The sequence below is a fragment of the Anarhichas minor genome, unplaced genomic scaffold, assembly GCF_050575085.1.
Source record: "Anarhichas minor isolate MPS153535 unplaced genomic scaffold, ASM5057508v1 ptg000009l, whole genome shotgun sequence".
NCBI lineage: Eukaryota > Metazoa > Chordata > Actinopteri > Perciformes > Anarhichadidae > Anarhichas > Anarhichas minor.
The window spans coordinates 865,995-885,851 of record NW_027466455.1 but is presented as its reverse complement, the minus strand read 5'-3'; the positions used below and the strand labels follow the sequence as shown (position 1 = coordinate 885,851).

Genomic DNA, 19,857 nt, shown 5'->3' with positions numbered 1-19,857 from the left:
CACGACCGCTTCTGAATCATTCCATAGACAGTTAACACAACTATACAATTTTGACAAGTCAACAAGTTTTGTAATGTAGGTAGCCGTCTACAACATAATGTGTGCCTAACTGTAATAACTTAATGAATGGTGAGTTGTTAAAGTACTGGGAGAAATGCTGTGAATGCGGTTATTTTGGGAGTTACATGCACGTTTTGCAGTGATATAATATGTAAATGACTGAGATGTTTTAATATTTTAATAAAGAAATTGAAATGATGTGAGTTTTTAAAATAACATAACACAATTGTAATATGCAATAGAAGAAGTAATCAGTGGAATGATGACGTTTAAACTTCTCAAACAGACTTTATTCCAAAAACAAGTCATTTATTACCTCCAGCTCATCATCAAACAACAACATGGAAATGAATGAAGCATTCATCGTCCTCTAGAGAATATAAGTTAAATATAAATTAAATTCCTGTCACTTGTCACTTGTTAACAACAATGCAGCTTTGAGCTTTGTCGGGTCTACCGTCTTCAGAACTGGAGAAGCATTTGCAAATCCAAAACCACGGTGCAGGTGTGCCAGAATAAAAACACACACATTTCAGAATAAAATCCCACAATCGGCCAACATTTGATGGTAGCACTGGAACCAAACACGAGCAGAACTTATCTCCTTTTGGAAATGTAAAAGCTTCACACTACTGGAAACGTATTGCTTATTATTATAACATCAAAGTGTATGCGCACAATTAAGAAAGATCTGCGACATGCAGCAGGTGATGTGGAGAAATCAAAGTCTCATTTTAAGACAAGAAAGAGAATAATAGAGAGTTACTCAACTCTGAGTTTCAAAGGAGGAGAAGAGAAGTCACTGCGCTTTTAAGCAATGCACAGTCAAAAAGTCTGAGGAACTGTCTGTGTGTCAATGTACTCTTTCAATTCAATGTAAAATCCCTTCTACTGTACATGCAGTGCCAGGATGTACTACTACGAAAAACAACTCATGTCAGGATACAAACATATCTCACACCAAGTATATACTTCCTTAACAAACCCCATCAGCTTCTGATTCTGCTCTCGCTCGGTCAGTATGTAGACTCTGTGTCAGCATGCATATGCTAAAAAGAGTCTAACTGGAGAAAACAAGCGTTTATTCAAGCATATACAAAAAGTGTAAACTACTACGGACTTGTCTGTTTCTTCTCCTCTCAGGGGAATGTTGGCTCTAACTTTTGGAAACTTTATGACAATCACAAATACTATCCCAAAAAAGCAGATTTTGTAAACAAATGTATTTAAATCTTCCAAGAATGTGAGAAGAGCTAATCTGAACATTTTGTGCATGGTGCTCACATTGGCAGGGTTAACGGTGTTCAGGCGTCGCCCCCGGACGACACACACTATAACTGGATGCACTCACGGTGCTGTAGTGTGAGACGCTGCTGTTGTATCACTTCCACAGCTTTGTTATATTATGGAGAAATTCAGCAGTTTGTTACTGTATGCTGAAGGTATGTTTAGAGTATCTGTGGCAAGATTGGACCAACATCATGCATGGGTGTGTTGTCCAGTGGTCACACTGCAAAATCACATCACGGCATCCCTCCATGTACAGCCCAAAACACGACAAGCAAGCGGCTACAACACCTACACCTCTTGTTTTTCCCTCTATATGCTATCAAAGCTTTCCCTTCTACTCGTAACTTCTCCTTCATCTTTTCTTCCTGTCTTCTTTCAGTCGCCCTACATGGTGGATACATAAAGATAGATACGCTTCTTTTATTTTATCTATCCACAACTCATTGAGCAGCAGGAAACTGCTAACCTAGTAAGACGTGTCGACGATCTTCTGCCGCCTACAGCTCGTTGGTCAGCTCTTCAGCAAATTCAGCCATGATGTCGTGCACCCAGACGTCCCTTTCTTCCTGTGAAGTGTCGACAAGGAAGACCATCAACTTCCTGTCCCACGGGTTAGTGGCTTCCTGTACGGCCTCCAGCTGGGCCACAAGGGGTTTCTTCTCCACGTGGTTCCTGAAGACGATAGCAGCTTCCTCTGACCACTGCCTCGGCTTCAATCCTGCCAGGGACACAAGTGTTAAAATTAAGCTCACTTTGATGTTAATGATACAATGTTAACATTTAACGCTACACAAATTAAAAGCCTAGGAGTCGTTCTGCTTGCTAGGCTCATAACTTGCTTAATGACTTCACCTTGTTTCATGGAGGAACTTTAATAACAGAAAATAGAAAAGTAAAGTTGTGAGAAGAAGTACTCAGAAGTAAACACAACAAATTGCTTAAATAATAGTACGATGGGTTGATGAGTGGGGTTGAGGGATGATTCCATGTTGTGCATAGATGTGCTCTTTTCAATTGATATATTTGTTGTGCACTCTAACACATTTCCTGTGTATATTTTGTTCATTTGTTTCAAACTTAATAAAAAATATTCTTGAGAAAAAAAATAATAGTATAGAAGTTTTATCAGCAAAATGTGCTTAAAATATTAAAGGTAAATGTACTCATAATGCAGAAATACAATGGCACATTGTAGTAGGTTGAGGTGGAGCTAATTCTAAATATCTTGTATAAGGCAGTCGGAGTTAGAAAAGGGCAGTTTTGTTGATAACAATGCACCATATTTTATAAGCTCACCATATGTTTAATATGTAAAATATGAATGTGTGAATATAATTGAGTAAGAAGTACAAAGCTGCCTCTGATACTGTAAAGTAAAGAAATAAATGAACAGCAAATGGAAAGTCTAAATTGCACTCACCAGCCAGCTGAGCAGTGATTGCCTGGAACGGCAGCTGTCTGAACTCTTTGATCAGAGGTCTGAGCTGTGTGCAGCTGACCAGCTCATGTTTACCGTAGTCCAACTCGTACACAGACACCAACCCGTTGGTCAGAACTCCCTTCACCAACACACGATGCCAGCTAAGAGAAGAGAAGAAGGAAGAGTGGATATATTTAGGCAAAGCGCAACTGCTTCCATTTGGCCTGTTATTAAATATACACTACAGACAGAAACAAAGACATACGGCACCACAAATCAGTAAGAGTAACTCACCTGTTCTCCACTTTAGCAGCGTATATATGATTCTTCTCTATGTTTAGGGGTTTCTCCTCAGTTTTATTGTAGTAGAGAATCATCTCTCCCATCAACACAACCAGTTTGTACATATCTCTCCAGGGCTGCAGCACAAAGTGGCCCGGATGGCACGCCACTGATACATAGACGTCTATGTTGCTCCCTGAGAAGAAAAAGACTTACATGTGAACACATGCTTTTCTAGGCTACAGTAAGCAAAAGATGTCCACTATATTTATTACCTGCTGGGGGAAACTCTAGTAATGGTGGCAGCTGGAGAGAGGATGAGGGGGGTGACGGAGTCTCTAGTGGGCGGGTGGTAGTCTTGTTGCCTCCTCTGGGTCCTGATAGAACCCTCCTGAGATGAGGCTTGGCTGGGGAAGAGGTTGACGTTGGACTCCCATTGGTGTAGTCACCGGTGCTGGGGGCTTTGGAGGATAAAGTGGTTGTGAAGATCTTGGCAGGGCTGTGAAATTCAATTGACAAACAAAGGAGAAATTTCGTGAATAAGTTTAAGCTGAACATTAGCTTTATATTAAGGGGATAATAGAGGTGAATCTCAAGCAGCAGTAACCTGTGGCTCGTCAGGAACACATCTGGTTGCTGTTTGAACAGGTCAGACTGGGCCATCTGATGGTTGAGGCTGCGGGCCGGGTCCTGGAAGTTCTTGTCGGTGAAGAGGTGGACGTAGATGCAGCGCTTGGTTTCATCTACCTTGGCAACCTTTGGAGAAATGTCAAGATTAGTGCGGAGATACATGGGGAAGAAAAACAGAGGGGCTGAACCAATGAAGGCAAAATTTGAGTGATTTCTAAAACAAATAATCATCATCCCCTCCCTGAAGAAAACAAAAAACAACTGAAGATGTTAGATGTTAAGGAAGAATGGGCAGCATTTTACCTTCATGCTACAGTCTGTGGTGTTGAGCACTTTCTCTCGAAGCCATTGGACAACATCTGGAGTCCAGGAGCCAACACTGACAGCCAGGTCTGCTAGACAGCACTTCACAGCCTAAACACAGGTCGCTGGAAGTCATTTTCTCAGATAATCTGTAAGACTGCATGAGGACGCTGCCCTCACTACCACAGTGCATAACAAAAACAATCTCCTTTGAGCATAATATTTGCTTTTGACTGTTTTTCACGATCTGTGCTTTGAAGACATAGCTGACCTGTGGCGGGATGGCCATGAGGTCACGGAGGAATGGCGGTGGGATCTCTCTCAGCTCAAACACCTCTACAGAAGCCTGGACGCCAACATCAATGAACAAGATGTCCAGCACTCTGCTGCCGTGCAGGTTGGTGATCTAAAGACAGAATTATAGACAGGGAAACTTCATATTTTTTACAGTTATTAAAAATGTGCAGGAAGGATTGCAGTAGTGTGGATGGTGTTTCTTTGTAATCGCTGCTCTCAGGGTAATGCCTGCCTCTGCAACTGTGACTTTATCCCTTTTGTCAACATTAACAATATGTGGATTTGTTTAAAAATTCAGTGCCATCTTACCTCAACACGGGACCATTTGCCTTTGTAGCGAGCCAGACACCCTTTCCCACAGAAGGGTCTCGATACCAAGAACTCTGATGTTACCTGGAACAGAAATATCAGACGTCAGATTCTTGTTAAATCTGACGGTATTTCCTCTGGATTGGTGAGGTTACTGAGTATGTGCAACTGCTGCTTTATGACTGCAATAAAAATGAAACTGTAAAAGCTCACACAAACATTTCACAAGTCCACCCAGTCTGCTGCAGGTGTTTACTACAATGACATCAAAGAGTAGGACTTTAGATCTGTGGTTACTTGGAATGGAGAGGGGCTGTTGATGTTTAAATCATTAAAAGACTTGAATTATGAATGGTTAATGTATTCCTACATTTACTCTACAGTTGATTCATGACACCAGCGTTACCAACACTAGCAGAGGGAGTCACCCTAACAGATAAACTATATACATTTAGCTGAACTCAACTATGGATTACCAAACCGGATATTAAGTTGAGAAAGATATTCTCGGGAGTATGTAATGTAAATGACATTTGTAACAACATTACTCCCCTGCATGCTTGATGAATTCAAATACACTCCACAGACTTGCAAGTCTCTTGCATTGGTAAAATACAATACCAGACTCCCCACTGTGTTAACCTCAACACTGACGTGAAGCATTACTGAGCTGCAACTACGAGCTTTAAAGGACAGCAGCGGCACATATAGAAAAAGCATCGGCTCCACTGTGCTGCTAACAGATTAAGTGGCTTGGCAAGCTTATCAAACTAATCTCAATCTGTCTACAACTCTGCCTGAAAGAAGCAACACAAAAGGCTTTTAAGACGATCATGTGAGTCCTAGTCTCCTGCGTGTATTTTCTAAACAGGCTGTAATGAACACATATATACAGCTGATCTTCATCTTAACCGACAGATAAGGACATGCAAGGAAGGTTTATATGTGTCTCTTCTTATTTCCAGTCAGGAGTGTGCAACACATCTGTATGCACCCCATGTGTGTCCCATTTAGAAATAATAATTCTATATTAATTAATTCTTATACAGACAAATGCATATAGAAAACACTGAGATGAACGAAACACAGAGAAGCAAATTCAATTTAAGAATAGAGTTGTAGTTCCAGACCGAGAGTGGATCTTAAGGTCTGTAATGAAATCAATAGTATAAATAGATACACGCAGTGTTTGTCACAACTCTCCTCCTACAAGAACCAGGGCTCTTACGGTCAATGTCGTAATCACATTAATTCCCAGCCAGTCATCACTCTTCAAAATGAGCTTCTCCTTGTATCCTGTGTATCGTTATATAAACTAAAAATGACAACAACGACAGCGTGGTCCCTGTAGCAATGGTACTCTTTGTTTATGTTAATTGCACCATAATGAATTTAATGATTTAGAGATGTTAAAGGATAAGGCTTGTGTTGTTCTATGTTGTTCTTATTGTTAATATATCCCATGAAAAGACAAAACCCATAGTTTACTGTCATTGGTCTTGCAATAAAAGAAGAAAAGACCAAAACCAACAATGCATTATTTCATCATTTAAACTTTCCCACTGTGTCTGTGGGACCAAGTACCCAGTTCATTGAATTCTACTTTAGATGTATATATATATATATATAGCTTTGTTTTCTAAAAAGGGAGAGTAATTTCCTAAAACAGCTGGGCACTGGAGTTTCTAACAAACATTTTCTTAAACCAGATTAAATACTGCATTTGTCTAGCGCTAGTTCTCATCATCGATCACTACACATTTGGTGCTCAAATGAGAATTTATGGCAGAAAAACGATGAATGTCTCATTTATTCAAAATAAACTAACGTGCCCATGTTCAATGTAATAAAATACCCTGTAACAACGTAGATCATTGGTGCGATTTTAAAAGTTTTTAGTCAACAATGGAACTCTATGGCACATTTGCATCACCAGCTGAAAAAAAAGAGTAAACGTTTTTAAAGTTTCAAAAGTCACTGAGACATCAAATGTAGCATGGTGCTAACCTGTGAGTGGAAGTATGTCTCTATGTTCTCCAGTATCTCATTGAGCTTGGAAAGGCCTCTGGAGGGCAGCTGGCAGTAGATGGTCCCATCTGAGCAGACGCTTCTGACAGTCACGTTCATATAAGTGCTGTTCACCTGAGGAGAGCCAGTGATAAGAGTTTAGTGTGCTACACACACACACACTGACCGAACCCCGCGCAAACACAATGTCTGCACTCCTGTACCTGTGACGGGCTGGCAAGCGTCTTGTCCTGCAGGGCTTTCATACAGGCAGCGTTGATGTTGACATCGTCATCCTGCGACGTGTCATACAGGACGACAACGGGGGTCTGCCCTCTCTCTATGATCTCTGCCAATAGGATCTTTCCACTTGCCATTGTCTCGAACTTCTTCAGCACAGCAGGCTCCTGACAGAATGGCTTCAGACCTGGACGGACACACGGACACAGTTACATCAACAGGCCAATGATGGAGTAGGGGAAAATAGAAGGGTGAAACAAGAAGAAGTGTTTTTTTCCAATTCAGACTCACCTGCCAGTTTACATTTGGTCGCCTGGAAGGGCAGTTGGAAAAACTTCTCATGCAGCTCAAACACTTTGGTTTTGCTGATAACCTCTGAGAAGCCATGATCCACAAAGTGCACCTACAGAGGAGAAACATTTACAATTTAGTTGTTATGTGTTTGTCTTGGATGCATCGATGACTAGTATCACTAGAATTCTCACCTTGACCTTGTCAGCCATGACCTCGCAGACTTGCGCCCTAAGAATCTCCTCCTCCTCCTCCTCGGCCCTGACAGCAACAAGTTGGCCGGAGGATGGAGACGACAAAGGAGTTGGACTGCTTTGGTCCACACCGTAAAAAACCCTCATTTCATCTTCCATGGACTCCTGGGCCTGGGAGTAACCCTCACCAATGTACCTGAGAGAGGAGGAGAGACAGACAGATAGTCTGAACTGTTAAGTCCTACAGTACCTTCACACATGCAGTTCTCCTACCTACCTGATTATAACTCCGTTGGTGTTGGTGGCCTCCACCACAAGCACAGAGGGGTACTCCTCTTTGGGTATTTGCAGAGAGGGCACCGCGTGGTTACTGAGTCTCCTCCCCAGCTCCTGCCTCACCCTCTGCTCCTCCACACTGGCTGAGGAGTTCCTCCTATTACAGTTCTCATCCTCTACTCCTCCACCACCACCACTGCTGCTCCCCTTGTACAAGATGGCTCTCTTGGGGTTGTCAGGCATAGGGTAGTCGATGGTGCAGATGTCGGAGAGGAGGTGAAGGTTCTCCAGGACGTGTCCGGGCAGTTTGAACTTGCAAATAAATAAAATTGAATGTATATATATATATTTATATTAAAAAATATCAACTGCACCTAGCTCCTGAATTTGGTAAGGACCTTAATATGATAGTGTTTCAAAATGTTACTGACTTTGTACGTGTCCTGGAAGAGCTTGGGCAACGCGTGGGCCCACAGGCCGTTGGGGTACTTCACCAGCAGCTCCTCCAGTTTCAGCTTCAGGTCGGGGCTGAGGGTGGCAGGGGAGGAGGGAGGACTGGGGGACGAGGAGGATGATGTTGTAGTCTGGGGAGAGCAGGAACCAGAGTGAGTCAAATGGGTGCTGGGGGGACTCTTCTGGGTGGGGGACTGCACAGGTTTGTTTTTCGGGGTGTTTGAATTTGGCACAGGGGCAGAGGTGGAGTTTGGGTTAAGGATGGGTGGAGGGGAGGATGTGGTGGTCTGTCCCTTGGCAGGGTAAAGCAGCAACTCTGATGGGTTGCTGCTGCAGGTTTTCTCTACCTAGGAGAATAAATGGAAAGCACTTAAGTTATATATTATAAAACCATTTTGTAGGTAAAACAGACTGAACATGACTAGACATTCATGACATTATTGCTTCCAATATATCATCGGGATTGGTATTAATTTGTTGTGAGGTCTTGAAATGTACTAATGTGAACTAATTAGAGTCGTGAGCTGCTCAGAAATTCCTCTTTCTCATGTTCTCTGATTTGTGACTTGTGCTTTATAAATAAAATGAACTTGACGTGTCTCAAGATGATATAAGATTACTAAAAGCTTTTTGTGTTTCATGCAGAGCTTTGTGGGTTCTTGTTTTTAGGATTTTGTGCATAGTGTCAACGTGTGCATATTATACCGAGTTCTCTGAAAAACATAAACTGATATATAACTGCTGCTTAACATGTACTACATGTGATATCATAACTTATGCGAAGTAAATTGCAAGAGACATAAAGATGTCATCCTGCCTTTCATTAGCCCCACTGTATTATCATTTTATCACAATTATTAGAGATAATCATTTGAAAACAGAAATGCTTCTTATTATAGTAAAATACAAACAAATAACTACAGTAGCATCAGGCGTACATACAGTGCATATGTGAGTCCAGGTCTCCAAGTCTTTGATGGCCTCAGTGGGCATATCCCGTTTATACAGCTCCCTGTAGATCTGCGGCAGCTTTGACACCCAGAACCCGTTACTGTACTTCCCCAGAATCTCCCGGATGCACCCCTGGACCTGCTGAGGGTTGTAGGGCTTTCCTTTCCCTGAGTGGAGGCTCTCGTTTAGATTTAAGGGTGCTGGAAGAAAGAGAAGAAAGAGATGGATGCAATTAGTGTTTTGATCTTCTGGACCCTGGAACTTGCTGGTTGCATGGCATGCTTTTGCCAAAAACAAAGGCACTTTAATCTTAAAAGAGATGGATGATTTGAATAAAGAATAAGATAAATGGGTATCTTTACAACCTAAGTCACGCCTCCTTTTGCCTCTGACCCATTGACATACGGGGCTTCTTTTCTTTTAATAAAACTTTAAATGCAAAATTGGTCAGACTGTCGAAAATTCCAATTGAAACACGTCAATGTATGTCAATATTGCTTGAAACATTTTGACATTCAGTATTCATCCAAATATGGATATTAGTGCTGGCTATTGTAGTCACACTAAAAACCACTTTGATACTAACGTGTGCATCTCTAGAATTACAATAATCAAATGGAGCCTTGTTACACCAACACTGTGAGGCATACAGCACCGTAGGTCTTGCACATTTTCTAAACAGGAGTCTCGTACATGAAGCAAAAGCTCTTAAACCAGTCAGTATCACACTTAAACAGTCTCATCTGTCTGTAAGGGCCTGAAATAAACATCTAAAATGGCTGGAGACTTTGAAAATATGTGCCTCAAAGCTGTGTGGATTATTAAATTCCTGTGCGTTCACCCAGGCTATACAGCCATTGTTCAGACAGGTAACATGACAACAAACACATTCTTAGTTTAAGTAAAAGAGATAAAGAGCAGGGAGGTTGACAGACAACACAAGACGAATGGGCGCTGATTAAACTTGAACCTCGTGTCTACAGGATCCTCAGAAGATCTACTAAGATGGGGTTGCTGTTTGTTTGCTTTACACATCACAAAATACTGGTAGGTCTGTTGGACACAGGATTTGATACTTCAGCACAAGAAAGCACAGCATGACACTAGAAAACTGTCTTTTACTTAGTTGAGACTTTAGTATCCTCTGCTGATGCTTTGAGCAGCAAGCCAGCATTTCAGTTGTTAGAAGTGATCCAGGTCTGGAAAACGTTTCTGTTCGTTTAGAGGACCAAAAGCTACACAAAATGTATTTTTAGCGTTATGAAAAACAGCCTGTTCTACTTACGGCCGGTCCGTTGGGAGTTTTTAGAAAGGTGAGCATGCACCTCCTTCTGAAACCGTGACGGGAGGGTCATCCTCTTGTCTGACCTGGACACAAGAGAACAGAACAAGAAGAAGCAGAACTTTAAATTTGCTCCGTAAGAGAAGAAAATTGTGCAGAACACACTCGAAACAACATTTTGTTTCTCTTTTTTGAACCTTCAAAAGCTAGAGCATTTTACATCGATTATTTTTTGTGCATAGTTAAAAACAACAAAAAAAATTAATCACTTCTGACTTCAGTTTTAAGGCTTGGCCTGGCTCTGTGCTGCATGTCCGATCATCGATCTCGTATTAGGCAAAGCACAGTCATCATCAAAAAGGACTCAGGTAGCATCTCTAACCAGAAAACCAGCTTAAGTTCAGTGCAAGACAGAGTTTTTTTTGCCTGTCCTCAGTAACACAACCCATTAATCAAACTGTCTTCATACCCCATTGGTCTAGAACAATGATAGAACGTGAGATACAGCACACTGGGTACTGCATTGCACTGTAGATGCTATTCCTCAGACCTAGTCAGCAACAAACTGAGAATGTATGGACAGATTTGTACATTATGTATCGACAATCTTTTCCTTCTTCCCACCCCTCCCATAACCTCTTCTACCCATCCTTACCGTGCCTGCTGTTCAGATCCGTCACCTCAATGAAACAATAACCGCTTTGTTTAATCATTCCTCCCAATTCTCCTCATTCACCCCGACTATCTCCCTCGTGTCTCCTGTCTTCTCAGTCACAGCTCCTGGCTCGCCCTGGTACATCGCTACAAATGTAAGCAAGCAATCAACAAACAAAGCAAAAAGGCAATTTTCTTTGTGACCCTGAATGGATGCGAGAGGGTTTGAAGGACTTTACTACCCATACATGGATCACAGAACATGTCACTTCCACTGACATAAATGTTTTTCGTTATGTGGTTGGTTGAGGTAGTGAAAACAAATATCAGTAGGATCAACCATCACTGATGATTCTCTGGACTGAACACAAACCCACTGCTGCTATATCATTTACAAACTCATATTTTAACTTAGTTTAAGCTTCAATTCCTCTTTTAGTATCCCAATTATTCCATAAAACATTGCAACTTTGAGAGTATAAAAAAAGTAATGCAATATAATGTAATGCAATAGGATTCAAGTTGGCAACAGCAGTGACTGTGTGAGTTGAAGTTATACTAAAATATTAAATCAAAATGGTCATGATGTTTGGTAATTTAGGTCCTTTTATAACAAGGACAATTCTCCTTTGGTCTTCAGCCAAGAAGCAGAAGTCCTTAAAGTGCTCAAAAAGAATGGACATTTTAATATCTATATTTCGATTACTTCTGGGAAATCTACATCTTCAAGGGGAGATTGTGTGACACAATTGAAACCCCCCAAACAGCCACTGAGTGAATCTTGTGGTGACATGTTTTCTAGTCCAAGCTCTAGATTTTGGTTTAACTGTAAGACTGCACTTGTATAGAACCTCACCCTCATACTTTCTCTCCCGAAGCGGAGACAGCATATGCCTGAGCACACACAAAACTCTCCCATCAAGGTAAAGACTAGTCTCCTCAACTCATCAACTCCAAAACCTCTTTTTATTTGATTAAAAATGTAATGTAATTCTATGTTGACTCTTTCATTTTGTTCGCTGAATTCACCACTTGTGCCGCCATGCATCCCATAGTACACCTGCGCTCGCACAAAATTGATGATAACGCCAGCGTACTGTCCGATGGAAGATCTAGAGGGATACAGAGAGATCTGCTGATTCACTCTGTGTCGGTTTAGAAGTGTTAATCTACCAGAGAATAGAGCAGGGATTAGAAAGGGCTCACGTCCCCCCTGCTCTGGGCTCGTGTCCCCTGCCAACACACCAGGCTTCCCACCCTGCCGCCCCATTGTGCTGCTGAGGGCCAGCGGTACACTGGACCCCCATGGGGACACGGACAGAGGACTGATGTCAGTTGTTTTCACAGTGGACGGACAAACAGGGCCGTGGATGGATGGAAGTGAGCCAGCCAGCCAATGAGCTGGAATAATCAGGATTCATAGTTTAAGCAATGCAGATAGATAATATCTCGCAATGCTTCTAAATGGCTTCTTCAATAACATAGAATCAGGTTTTTAACTCAATCCAGGTCACGGTGAATGGCAGTAGAGATCTGAAGCCATTGTCTATTGGAACAATAGACAATGGCTTCAGAATAAGGCTTCAGAAAGAGTATTACGGGTAAAGGGGAGGGGTCAAAGCATAATGTGCAATTTACCAATTAATTCATAGAGAGTGTAAGAAAGAGAAGGAACAATGATGGGTAGTAAGATGGACTGTAAAAACATGCCAAACACGTAGACGAAAAGGCAAAGAGAAACAGACGAAGTGAGAAAGTGAGGGGAGGAAAGACACAGACAGAGACAGGCAGAGAGAGAACCAGAATAATCTAGTGAGTGCATCATCAGTCCAGTGCTGAATAAGCAGCAACAGGGAGGCTGTTTGCACTCAGAAACCAAGCAGAGTTCAACCAGGCTCCCATTCACCAGCAACCTATTCTGATTCAGCTCAGACCACATGGGTGGGAGGAGAGGAGGGGGACAGACAGAGAGAGAGAGAGAGAGAGAGAGAGAGAGAGAGAGAGAGAATGAGAGCAGGAGAGAGAAAGGGAAAGACATAAAGAAAGAATGTGGGACATGTACGATTGATTTTCATTGACTTGTAGCTGAAGTTTGGATTGGATGTTGGAGTGACGAGAAAATATAAGAAACTGGTTAAAGATAAGTAATTCAATCCCCCAAAGATACTTTTTAATTGTCTGAGACGGTTTAAAGGATTTTGAAAGCATGCTGCATCGCAGAGAGAGAATCTACAGGAAAAAAAGATTGTATTTGTGTCTCAAGCACCATAAAAAAACTGATCACATAGAATTATCTCAATTCATTAACCTATTTGAAGTGAAGTAACTGTGTCCAACTGCTTACTTCTCGGCAGGTGGGTTCCCTTTCCTGTTGGGTGTGCTCTGATACATCTTGTTCGGATGTGCCCCGGTCTTGCCCTCTGACTGGCCATCCCTCATGTCCCTGGCCTGTCTGAAGTCTCCATGTCCCCCCCCTCGGCCGCCTCCTCCTCCTCCTCCTCCTCCTCCTCTACCCCCGCCTCGCCCGCGGTGGTTCGGCTGCCTCAGAGAGGTTTGAGGTTTGGCTGCACAAAGAAAGAGAAAGCAAAAGAGAAGTAAAACTATGGACTTAAACGCACGCACGCACGCACACACACACACACACACACACACACACACACACACACGCACACGCACACGCACACGCACACACACACACGCCCTGACTCAGCTAAACCTGATGCTGAGACAGGGCAGTGTGTCTGTCTGAAGGGCACAGTGTTATAGATTGCTTCAATATCTGTAGACACAGTAGAACTAGAGTAACATAATCTAATATGTTACATAGCTCTAATCAGCGAGCCAGCAAGCATCAACAACACAATATCGCAAAGTAAAAGCTGAAAAAACTCCTTTGTGCCTACATTCTTGGATTTGTTGTTGTTTTATTTCCCAATTGGATAGTGTAATAAAAGGCCGGCAAAGGTCAAGGAGATACACCTGTTTGATTTGAGAGTTAGATGAGAAGATTGATACCATTACCAAGCACATACATGGTATTGATCTTCTCATCGAACTCTCCACAAAAATGTGAATACGTTTGTTTCCCCTATTGAACAATTAAAAACATACAGCAATTCAGGAGACTGTGATTACACTAGGAATATTAGGTGAATGAAAGTATGTGTGTAAACATAAGTGGGGCTCTTCTGGAAAAGAGCAAACAATATAATATAACATATTATTTTGTATACAGTATGTACAATATACATGCTGTATACTAACTCCCTATATACATTTTTGTTTGTTGAAAACTTTCAACCCTTATCGTATGGTTGATTTTTCTTAACAGTTATCTCCTCAGTTTAAGACTGGTAACATCACTACCAGGGGAGAAAATTACATTATTCTTTTATTATTATTCTTACATGGTTACAAAAGCCAGTAACTGTCATCTGTGATGGTCACTGTATGCTCAGTAAAAAGCCCAAAAGTCAGAGACCAAATATCCTAACACACTCCCTCATCACTGAGATGTGACATCATTCAAGCGCATCGTGATCGGTATGATATCACATTTCCGCTAAGTGACATCACCAATATACCCTGTTGAGCACAACCCTGAGTCACTCCCACTCCCACACTCCCTCTTCCCTTTCAGATCTTCCTCATGCCGTCTCTTCTTTTATCTCAACTCGTTTCTTCACCTCTCTTTTCCTCAGCGAGACCTAGAACTTCCTCCTGCTTTCCGATCCTTTCTGTTCTTGCTGAATCTCATTAAATCTTTCCAGTGAAAGAACACAACAAGCAGCTTCACCAGCCATCGTCTTCAAAAGTCATCAACAGGCAATTTCAAAATCTTATTCTTCTCTCTATGAGCTACTAGCAGTTAATCAATCAATCAATCGGCCAATTAATCAATCAATAAAACTTCCACACACAAACCAATAACAGAAACTCAGCATTCACATACGCAGGCAGACGCAAGCTTAAATCCACATGCAGATATAGCCAAGGACAATCACACACACGAGCAGACGCTGCGTCACCTCACCAGCATGGACACAAGGTCCCTAGTCTGCCTCTGCCTGAATATCAATATCCTGGTGAGGAGGAGGAGGAGAGAATGAGAGATGAAGAGGTTGATTTGTGAATCGGCTGCTCTTTGCTTGCAGCGGAGTCTCAGCGGCTATAGGCTACATTAGCCTTGAATCTGAACACGCAGCCCCACTCTCTCTCCTCTCTCTCTGACTCCCCCCTTCCCCGTCATCTGTCCATTTCCTTCCCATTTCACCATCCCTCTTCTTTTCTTTTCCTCCGACACGCTTGCTGCCACTCCTCCGCTCTTCTCCCACTTCCTCCTCTGGCTCTCTGCAGCGCCACAGTCTAGCGGAGGAGTATGTGCTAAAAAGACAAGTGCGTACACGGTTCTGTATGTGTGTGTGTGTGTGTGTGTGTGTGTGTGTGTGAGAAGGGGGCCGTGAGATTGCATGTTTAGTTTGCATACGTGCAATTATGGTTCATGAGTGTGTTAATAGGAAATAAAGTCAGAAAAAGATGAATGAATGTTCACAGTTGTGTGTGGCTCTCCAGTAAAATGCATGTGATGTGACATCTTTGTACACATATGAACCTGATACACCTGTGCAGCCCGTAACACTGTGTGTCTGCTTGAGTGTGTATGTGTGATAGTCTTAGTGCCTAAGGAACTGCAGGTCTCCACAGAGCAACAGTTAAAACAGGTCAGTCAGTCATCCAAAAACTGGGCTCAAAAACAGAAAGCATTTGCAAAAGTTGCATTGTTACAGTACTAATACAAACACTAGACACTTTCTATGTTTCTCTTGCTGCAGCACTGTAGCACCAGCACCAAGAGGAGTCTGCAAAAGGTTTGGAAATGTTCAATTGAAAAGGCTGGCTGGAATTTAATATATATTTCTCGGCCACAGCTTTTCGGGACTGAATTAGTTCATCAGTCCTTTATTTTGTTGCGTAAACGTGTTTAGTTAGAGTATAAACAAAACTGCTTGGTCATCATTAATATGCAAACAGGTGGAATTATTTAGAGCAAAGATGTGCAGTCAGTGCACATTTCAAAAAGCCCTTTGTTTGATTTTGAGGAAATAATTAACAGAATAGGTTTGTTTTTGATCTTATAAAATATAAAGTGTATATAGTATATACCTGATACGTATATATAATCTTATGATTTTATTCCTGGCAGAGTGGAAAAAGGCTTTTGTTGGAAAAACAAATGTTTCGAAAACATTAACTATACAATGTATTTAATACCCTTGCTGAAATATTACTGGTGAAGATGATACATGTGTTTTTCTACATTCACAATCATAACAGGACTTGGGAATAAGAAGCCATGAGGCTTTTTGCATCACACCACATGTACTGTATATCAGTGATGATATGAACCCAGAGTGCTATTTGCTATGTAGTCAAACATGTTTTGAATAGTGCAGCCAAGTAGTCTTACATTCACATTTGACATTCAAGTCCTTCATAAACATGTATTGTTGAATTCCAGAGTTGGATACACACAATAGTCCAACACTCACAAGACACCCAACACCGGTTTTCTTGCAGTGCAGCTTATAAGTGCTCCAGTGCTAACCACTGTGTCACAGAGCTGCCAGACTGTTAATTATCATTATTTTGTTTAATCTGTGTCCATATTTATTTTCACCTGTTAAATGAAAATTACAGATTACTGATTGAGACTTTTTCAGCACGCTGTTGATCTCTTTGAGAACCAAAAGTACAACTAAAAGTATTTATGAATTTGGTATTTGGAATCATTTCAAATTTGCTTTAAAATACACACTATAATGCAGATGTTGCATGTTTCCTCCGTACATTTTAGCAGTGACTGCAATGACATTTAATCCAATACCTAATTGATTTTAAGCCACCTTGTGACTTAGTAGTAAACATCTATGTATGTAATTGGATCGAGCTAATTGTGTCTTGTGAAACTGGATTATAGTTTCCTGTTGAACACTGTAATGGTGAAGCCATTGCATGGCCAATTGTGGTTCTCCCTACGCTATTTAATATATTTGCTTGCTGTCTCCCACACAGAAACTGTGAAATCCCACGTGCACAAACGCAACTTGTAATGTTGTAATGTATTTCAAACCCTGCATGAATCGATTTAACTTGGACTTTAGGTGAAACCAAAAGTGATAGTGGCTGAGTGACTAGCCAAAAGCTTTACATGCTAGGGAATGTTCAATAAAAATAACAATACATACATATAGAATTGATAATTGTTGTTAAGATCGGCTATGCCGGTTTATGCTTGCTAACTCCCCAAAATGGTGGTCCAAAATCTTACCATTGAGGACGAGTGGGGCAGCCGGTTTGACCCTCATCTGGGTGTTGACCAGGTGGGGTCGGCCTGTCTTCTTGGAGCTGCGCTGGCGAGCCACTAACTTATATATGTGGGCGGTCTCATGGGCACCTGAGGCAAAACATACCATCTGCAGTGAGAGAGAGGAGTAAAGAGACGGATATTAATAAGAGATTCATGACAAGGAGTAAGTTATTAGGCTACCTCCTATTAACCACTAGGTGTGGATATTATCCAAATTACACACACAGCACTTTGAATACATAGTGGTATTAAAATATATGATTTTATATAAAGAATAATATGGTTTAATTATGGCTTAATATGTGTACACATCTATCCTTCAAACCATCCACCCTGCACAGGCCTCACACACACCTCTCCAGAGCGGCTGCGCTCTGTGCGGACTACAGAGGGCATGCTGGCTAGCAGTGCATCCAGGTGGTTGTGTCCCATCTGTTTGTGTGGTATCTGCTCCCCAGTCAGCTCTTTGTACTCTAACTGCAGACGGGACAGCGACACGCCGCCTCTGTTGGCCTGGAGGACGGCCCGCAGCATCTTCTTCACCAGCTCCACGTCAGCCATCTGAAATTTTTTTTTTTTTAATTGTTTTTGGATGGAAATAGTTTGTTTTTATGTACAGTCAAAGCTGTAGTTGTTTTTTGATTTACAGTATAGTCGTAGTCACAAAACAAGCATGTATCTATTTTTATTTACCATTCCCCTATTCTGTTTAATAAGCAGGTATTTATTGGTGATTCAACTCACTCTGAAATTATCTCGTTTTTCAAAGCCACAAACTATCACTGTAACCCTGTAGAGACATTTTGCATAAGGGCTTTAGGTTGAAGATGATACTAATTTCCCCTTGGTGGTGTACAGCCTGTTACAGTCCACAAGTCTAACCAAACTCCTAAAGAGGAATTTAAAAAAACTGTACAATTCTGAGACAAAGTATAAATCTGAGCTAATATGATCTTCGTGAAAATATATGCAGACACCGTCAACAAGCAGCATCAACTTTACCACTGCAACACATAGTTTTAAAAAGTTGGTTAACCGATAGTGGCCCTCTAAAATTGTTGCTATGTCAGCAAATTTGAATTGAAGTATTAATATTATTTTTGTAAAGACGTCCTTGTTTGTTATGTAATTGTATCTACTTTTCTCTATAAAGTATATGCCTTGGATTGAAGAATTCAGAAATATAGGCTGTATGCCATTCCACACTGGGCCTAGGAAGGAAAGGTGAATAAAGGTTTACTGGAAACAAGTGAAATATACATGTTTGATTTACCCTCCTAATTGCTTTAGCATTAGATGAGTTTCGGCCACTTGTTGATGCACTTTGCAGCGCAGGCAGCAGACGGGACAGGGAAACTATGAATGACGTAACTCGTCACACATCGACTCCACACCCTCCACCGGGACCAAACTATTTGGGTGAAGTTTCCTTGTCTTATTTCGTTTTCTTAACAAAACTGCAATAAAATAGTCCTGGCATAATGAATGACGCCGACGGAATGTACAAGACCCAGTATACAGTCAGCACAGGCAATGATAGTGCGCCGAACATCGACTTAAATCCTTCAGTGCCACCTCCGGAACAGCGGCTCATAAAGTTAGCTAAGGGACTGACCGGAAGCTCATACATGTTGCCTTCAAAATAAAACTCCAGAGACTCACTAGAAATTCTCTACCTTCCATATTAGTCGCTAAAATTATTACTTTGAAAGTCCCGACCGGAAGCAAGGTTTGTGTCCTCGCTGGCTTGAACACTTTTGAGACATCCTAGTCGAAAGTGTAGAAAGAGGTGAAATAAACACACAACAACTTTACCAAGAGTTAGTGCCATAGAAGTCCATGTAAGTCAGAAAGCTACAAAAATGATTCTACCTTGCTCTAACACGACGGGATGGTGAAGTCAGGACCTGTTCCCGTCAGTGCTGTCACCTCCACGAGCTCACCACTACGAGCTGAGCTGCAGTCACAGCACTGTCCCCGGACAGTCTGCCAGCCGGTCCGGGCACAGCCTCTCCTCCACCACCTGATTGGTCGGCTGCGGATGGACTTCAGGCTAATTACACGTCAACATATTCATTCAGGGGCCACAGCACGAGACAGAGATCACACCCAACCAGCCGCACAAAGAAGCAAATCCTCACATTTGTTTATAAAAACAAAACATTTTGATATATAGAATATAATATTTATTATACATTAATTAAATATTTGACATGATGCATTCTCTGTCATTAACGTATATCACTCTGTAAGTTTAACTTACTTTTTCATTTAGTAATCCAAATGCTGGTTTAAAACCTTTCGGTAATATTGATTAAGCTTCTTCTCGCTTTACTTTTACCCTTACCTCTCATCAACCGTCTTGCTTTACACACATTTTTCGCCGAACCGTCCTTATCCATATTTGAATTCCAATATCTTTTGTTTACCTGTACATTTATTTTACATGTATAATTGTAATAATGATGGCAGTGTGCTCAAAAAAGAAACAACACCCCAACCGTAGGTTCTTGAGATAAAGAATATGGTAAACTCCCATAAAGACCTTGTA

At 41.5% G+C, this 19,857-nt stretch overlaps 1 protein-coding gene across 3 annotated transcripts; it reads right to left on the bottom strand.

Moving 5' to 3' along the window:
• Positions 1-328: 328 nt before the first annotated feature.
• tdrd7b (tudor domain containing 7 b) lies at positions 329-19,293 on the bottom strand. Of its 3 annotated transcripts, XM_076086973.1 has the most exons (21): positions 19,179-19,280; positions 19,011-19,073; positions 17,661-17,867; positions 17,268-17,412; positions 13,284-13,503; positions 10,289-10,371; positions 8,995-9,203; positions 8,031-8,399; positions 7,601-7,911; positions 7,324-7,519; positions 7,130-7,241; positions 6,823-7,025; positions 6,599-6,733; positions 4,592-4,675; positions 4,257-4,391; positions 3,986-4,096; positions 3,660-3,808; positions 3,328-3,551; positions 3,065-3,248; positions 2,771-2,931; positions 329-2,068 (listed from the first exon to the last, which is right to left on the bottom strand). In XM_076086973.1, the coding sequence occupies exons 3-21, from the start codon at positions 17,865-17,867 to the stop codon at positions 1,848-1,850; spliced, it is 3,459 nt and encodes a 1,152-aa protein (XP_075943088.1). In that variant the 5' UTR covers positions 19,011-19,073; positions 19,179-19,280; the 3' UTR covers positions 329-1,847. The 3 variants fall into 3 exon arrangements, with proteins under 3 accessions (XP_075943088.1, XP_075943087.1, XP_075943090.1); XM_076086972.1 differs by lacking the exon at positions 19,011-19,073 and having other exon boundaries at positions 19,179-19,293; XM_076086975.1 differs by lacking the exons at positions 19,011-19,073; positions 19,179-19,280 and adding an exon at positions 18,580-18,733.
• Positions 19,294-19,857: the final 564 nt, after the last annotated feature.

Bases quoted from the DNA above. Each gene is read 5' to 3' on its own strand.
- tdrd7b (XM_076086972.1), bottom strand. From the start codon at position 17,867: ATGGCTGACGTGGAGCTGGTGAAGAAGATGCTGCGGGCCGTCCTCCAG. The intron at 13,504-17,267 runs GTAAGATTTTGG...TTCTTTGTGCAG, and splicing joins TGCCCCACTCGTCCTCAATG to CCAAACCTCAAACCTCTCTG. The intron at 9,204-10,288 runs GTAAGTAGAACA...TCTTTCTTCCAG, and splicing joins AAACTCCCAACGGACCGGCC to CACCCTTAAATCTAAACGAG.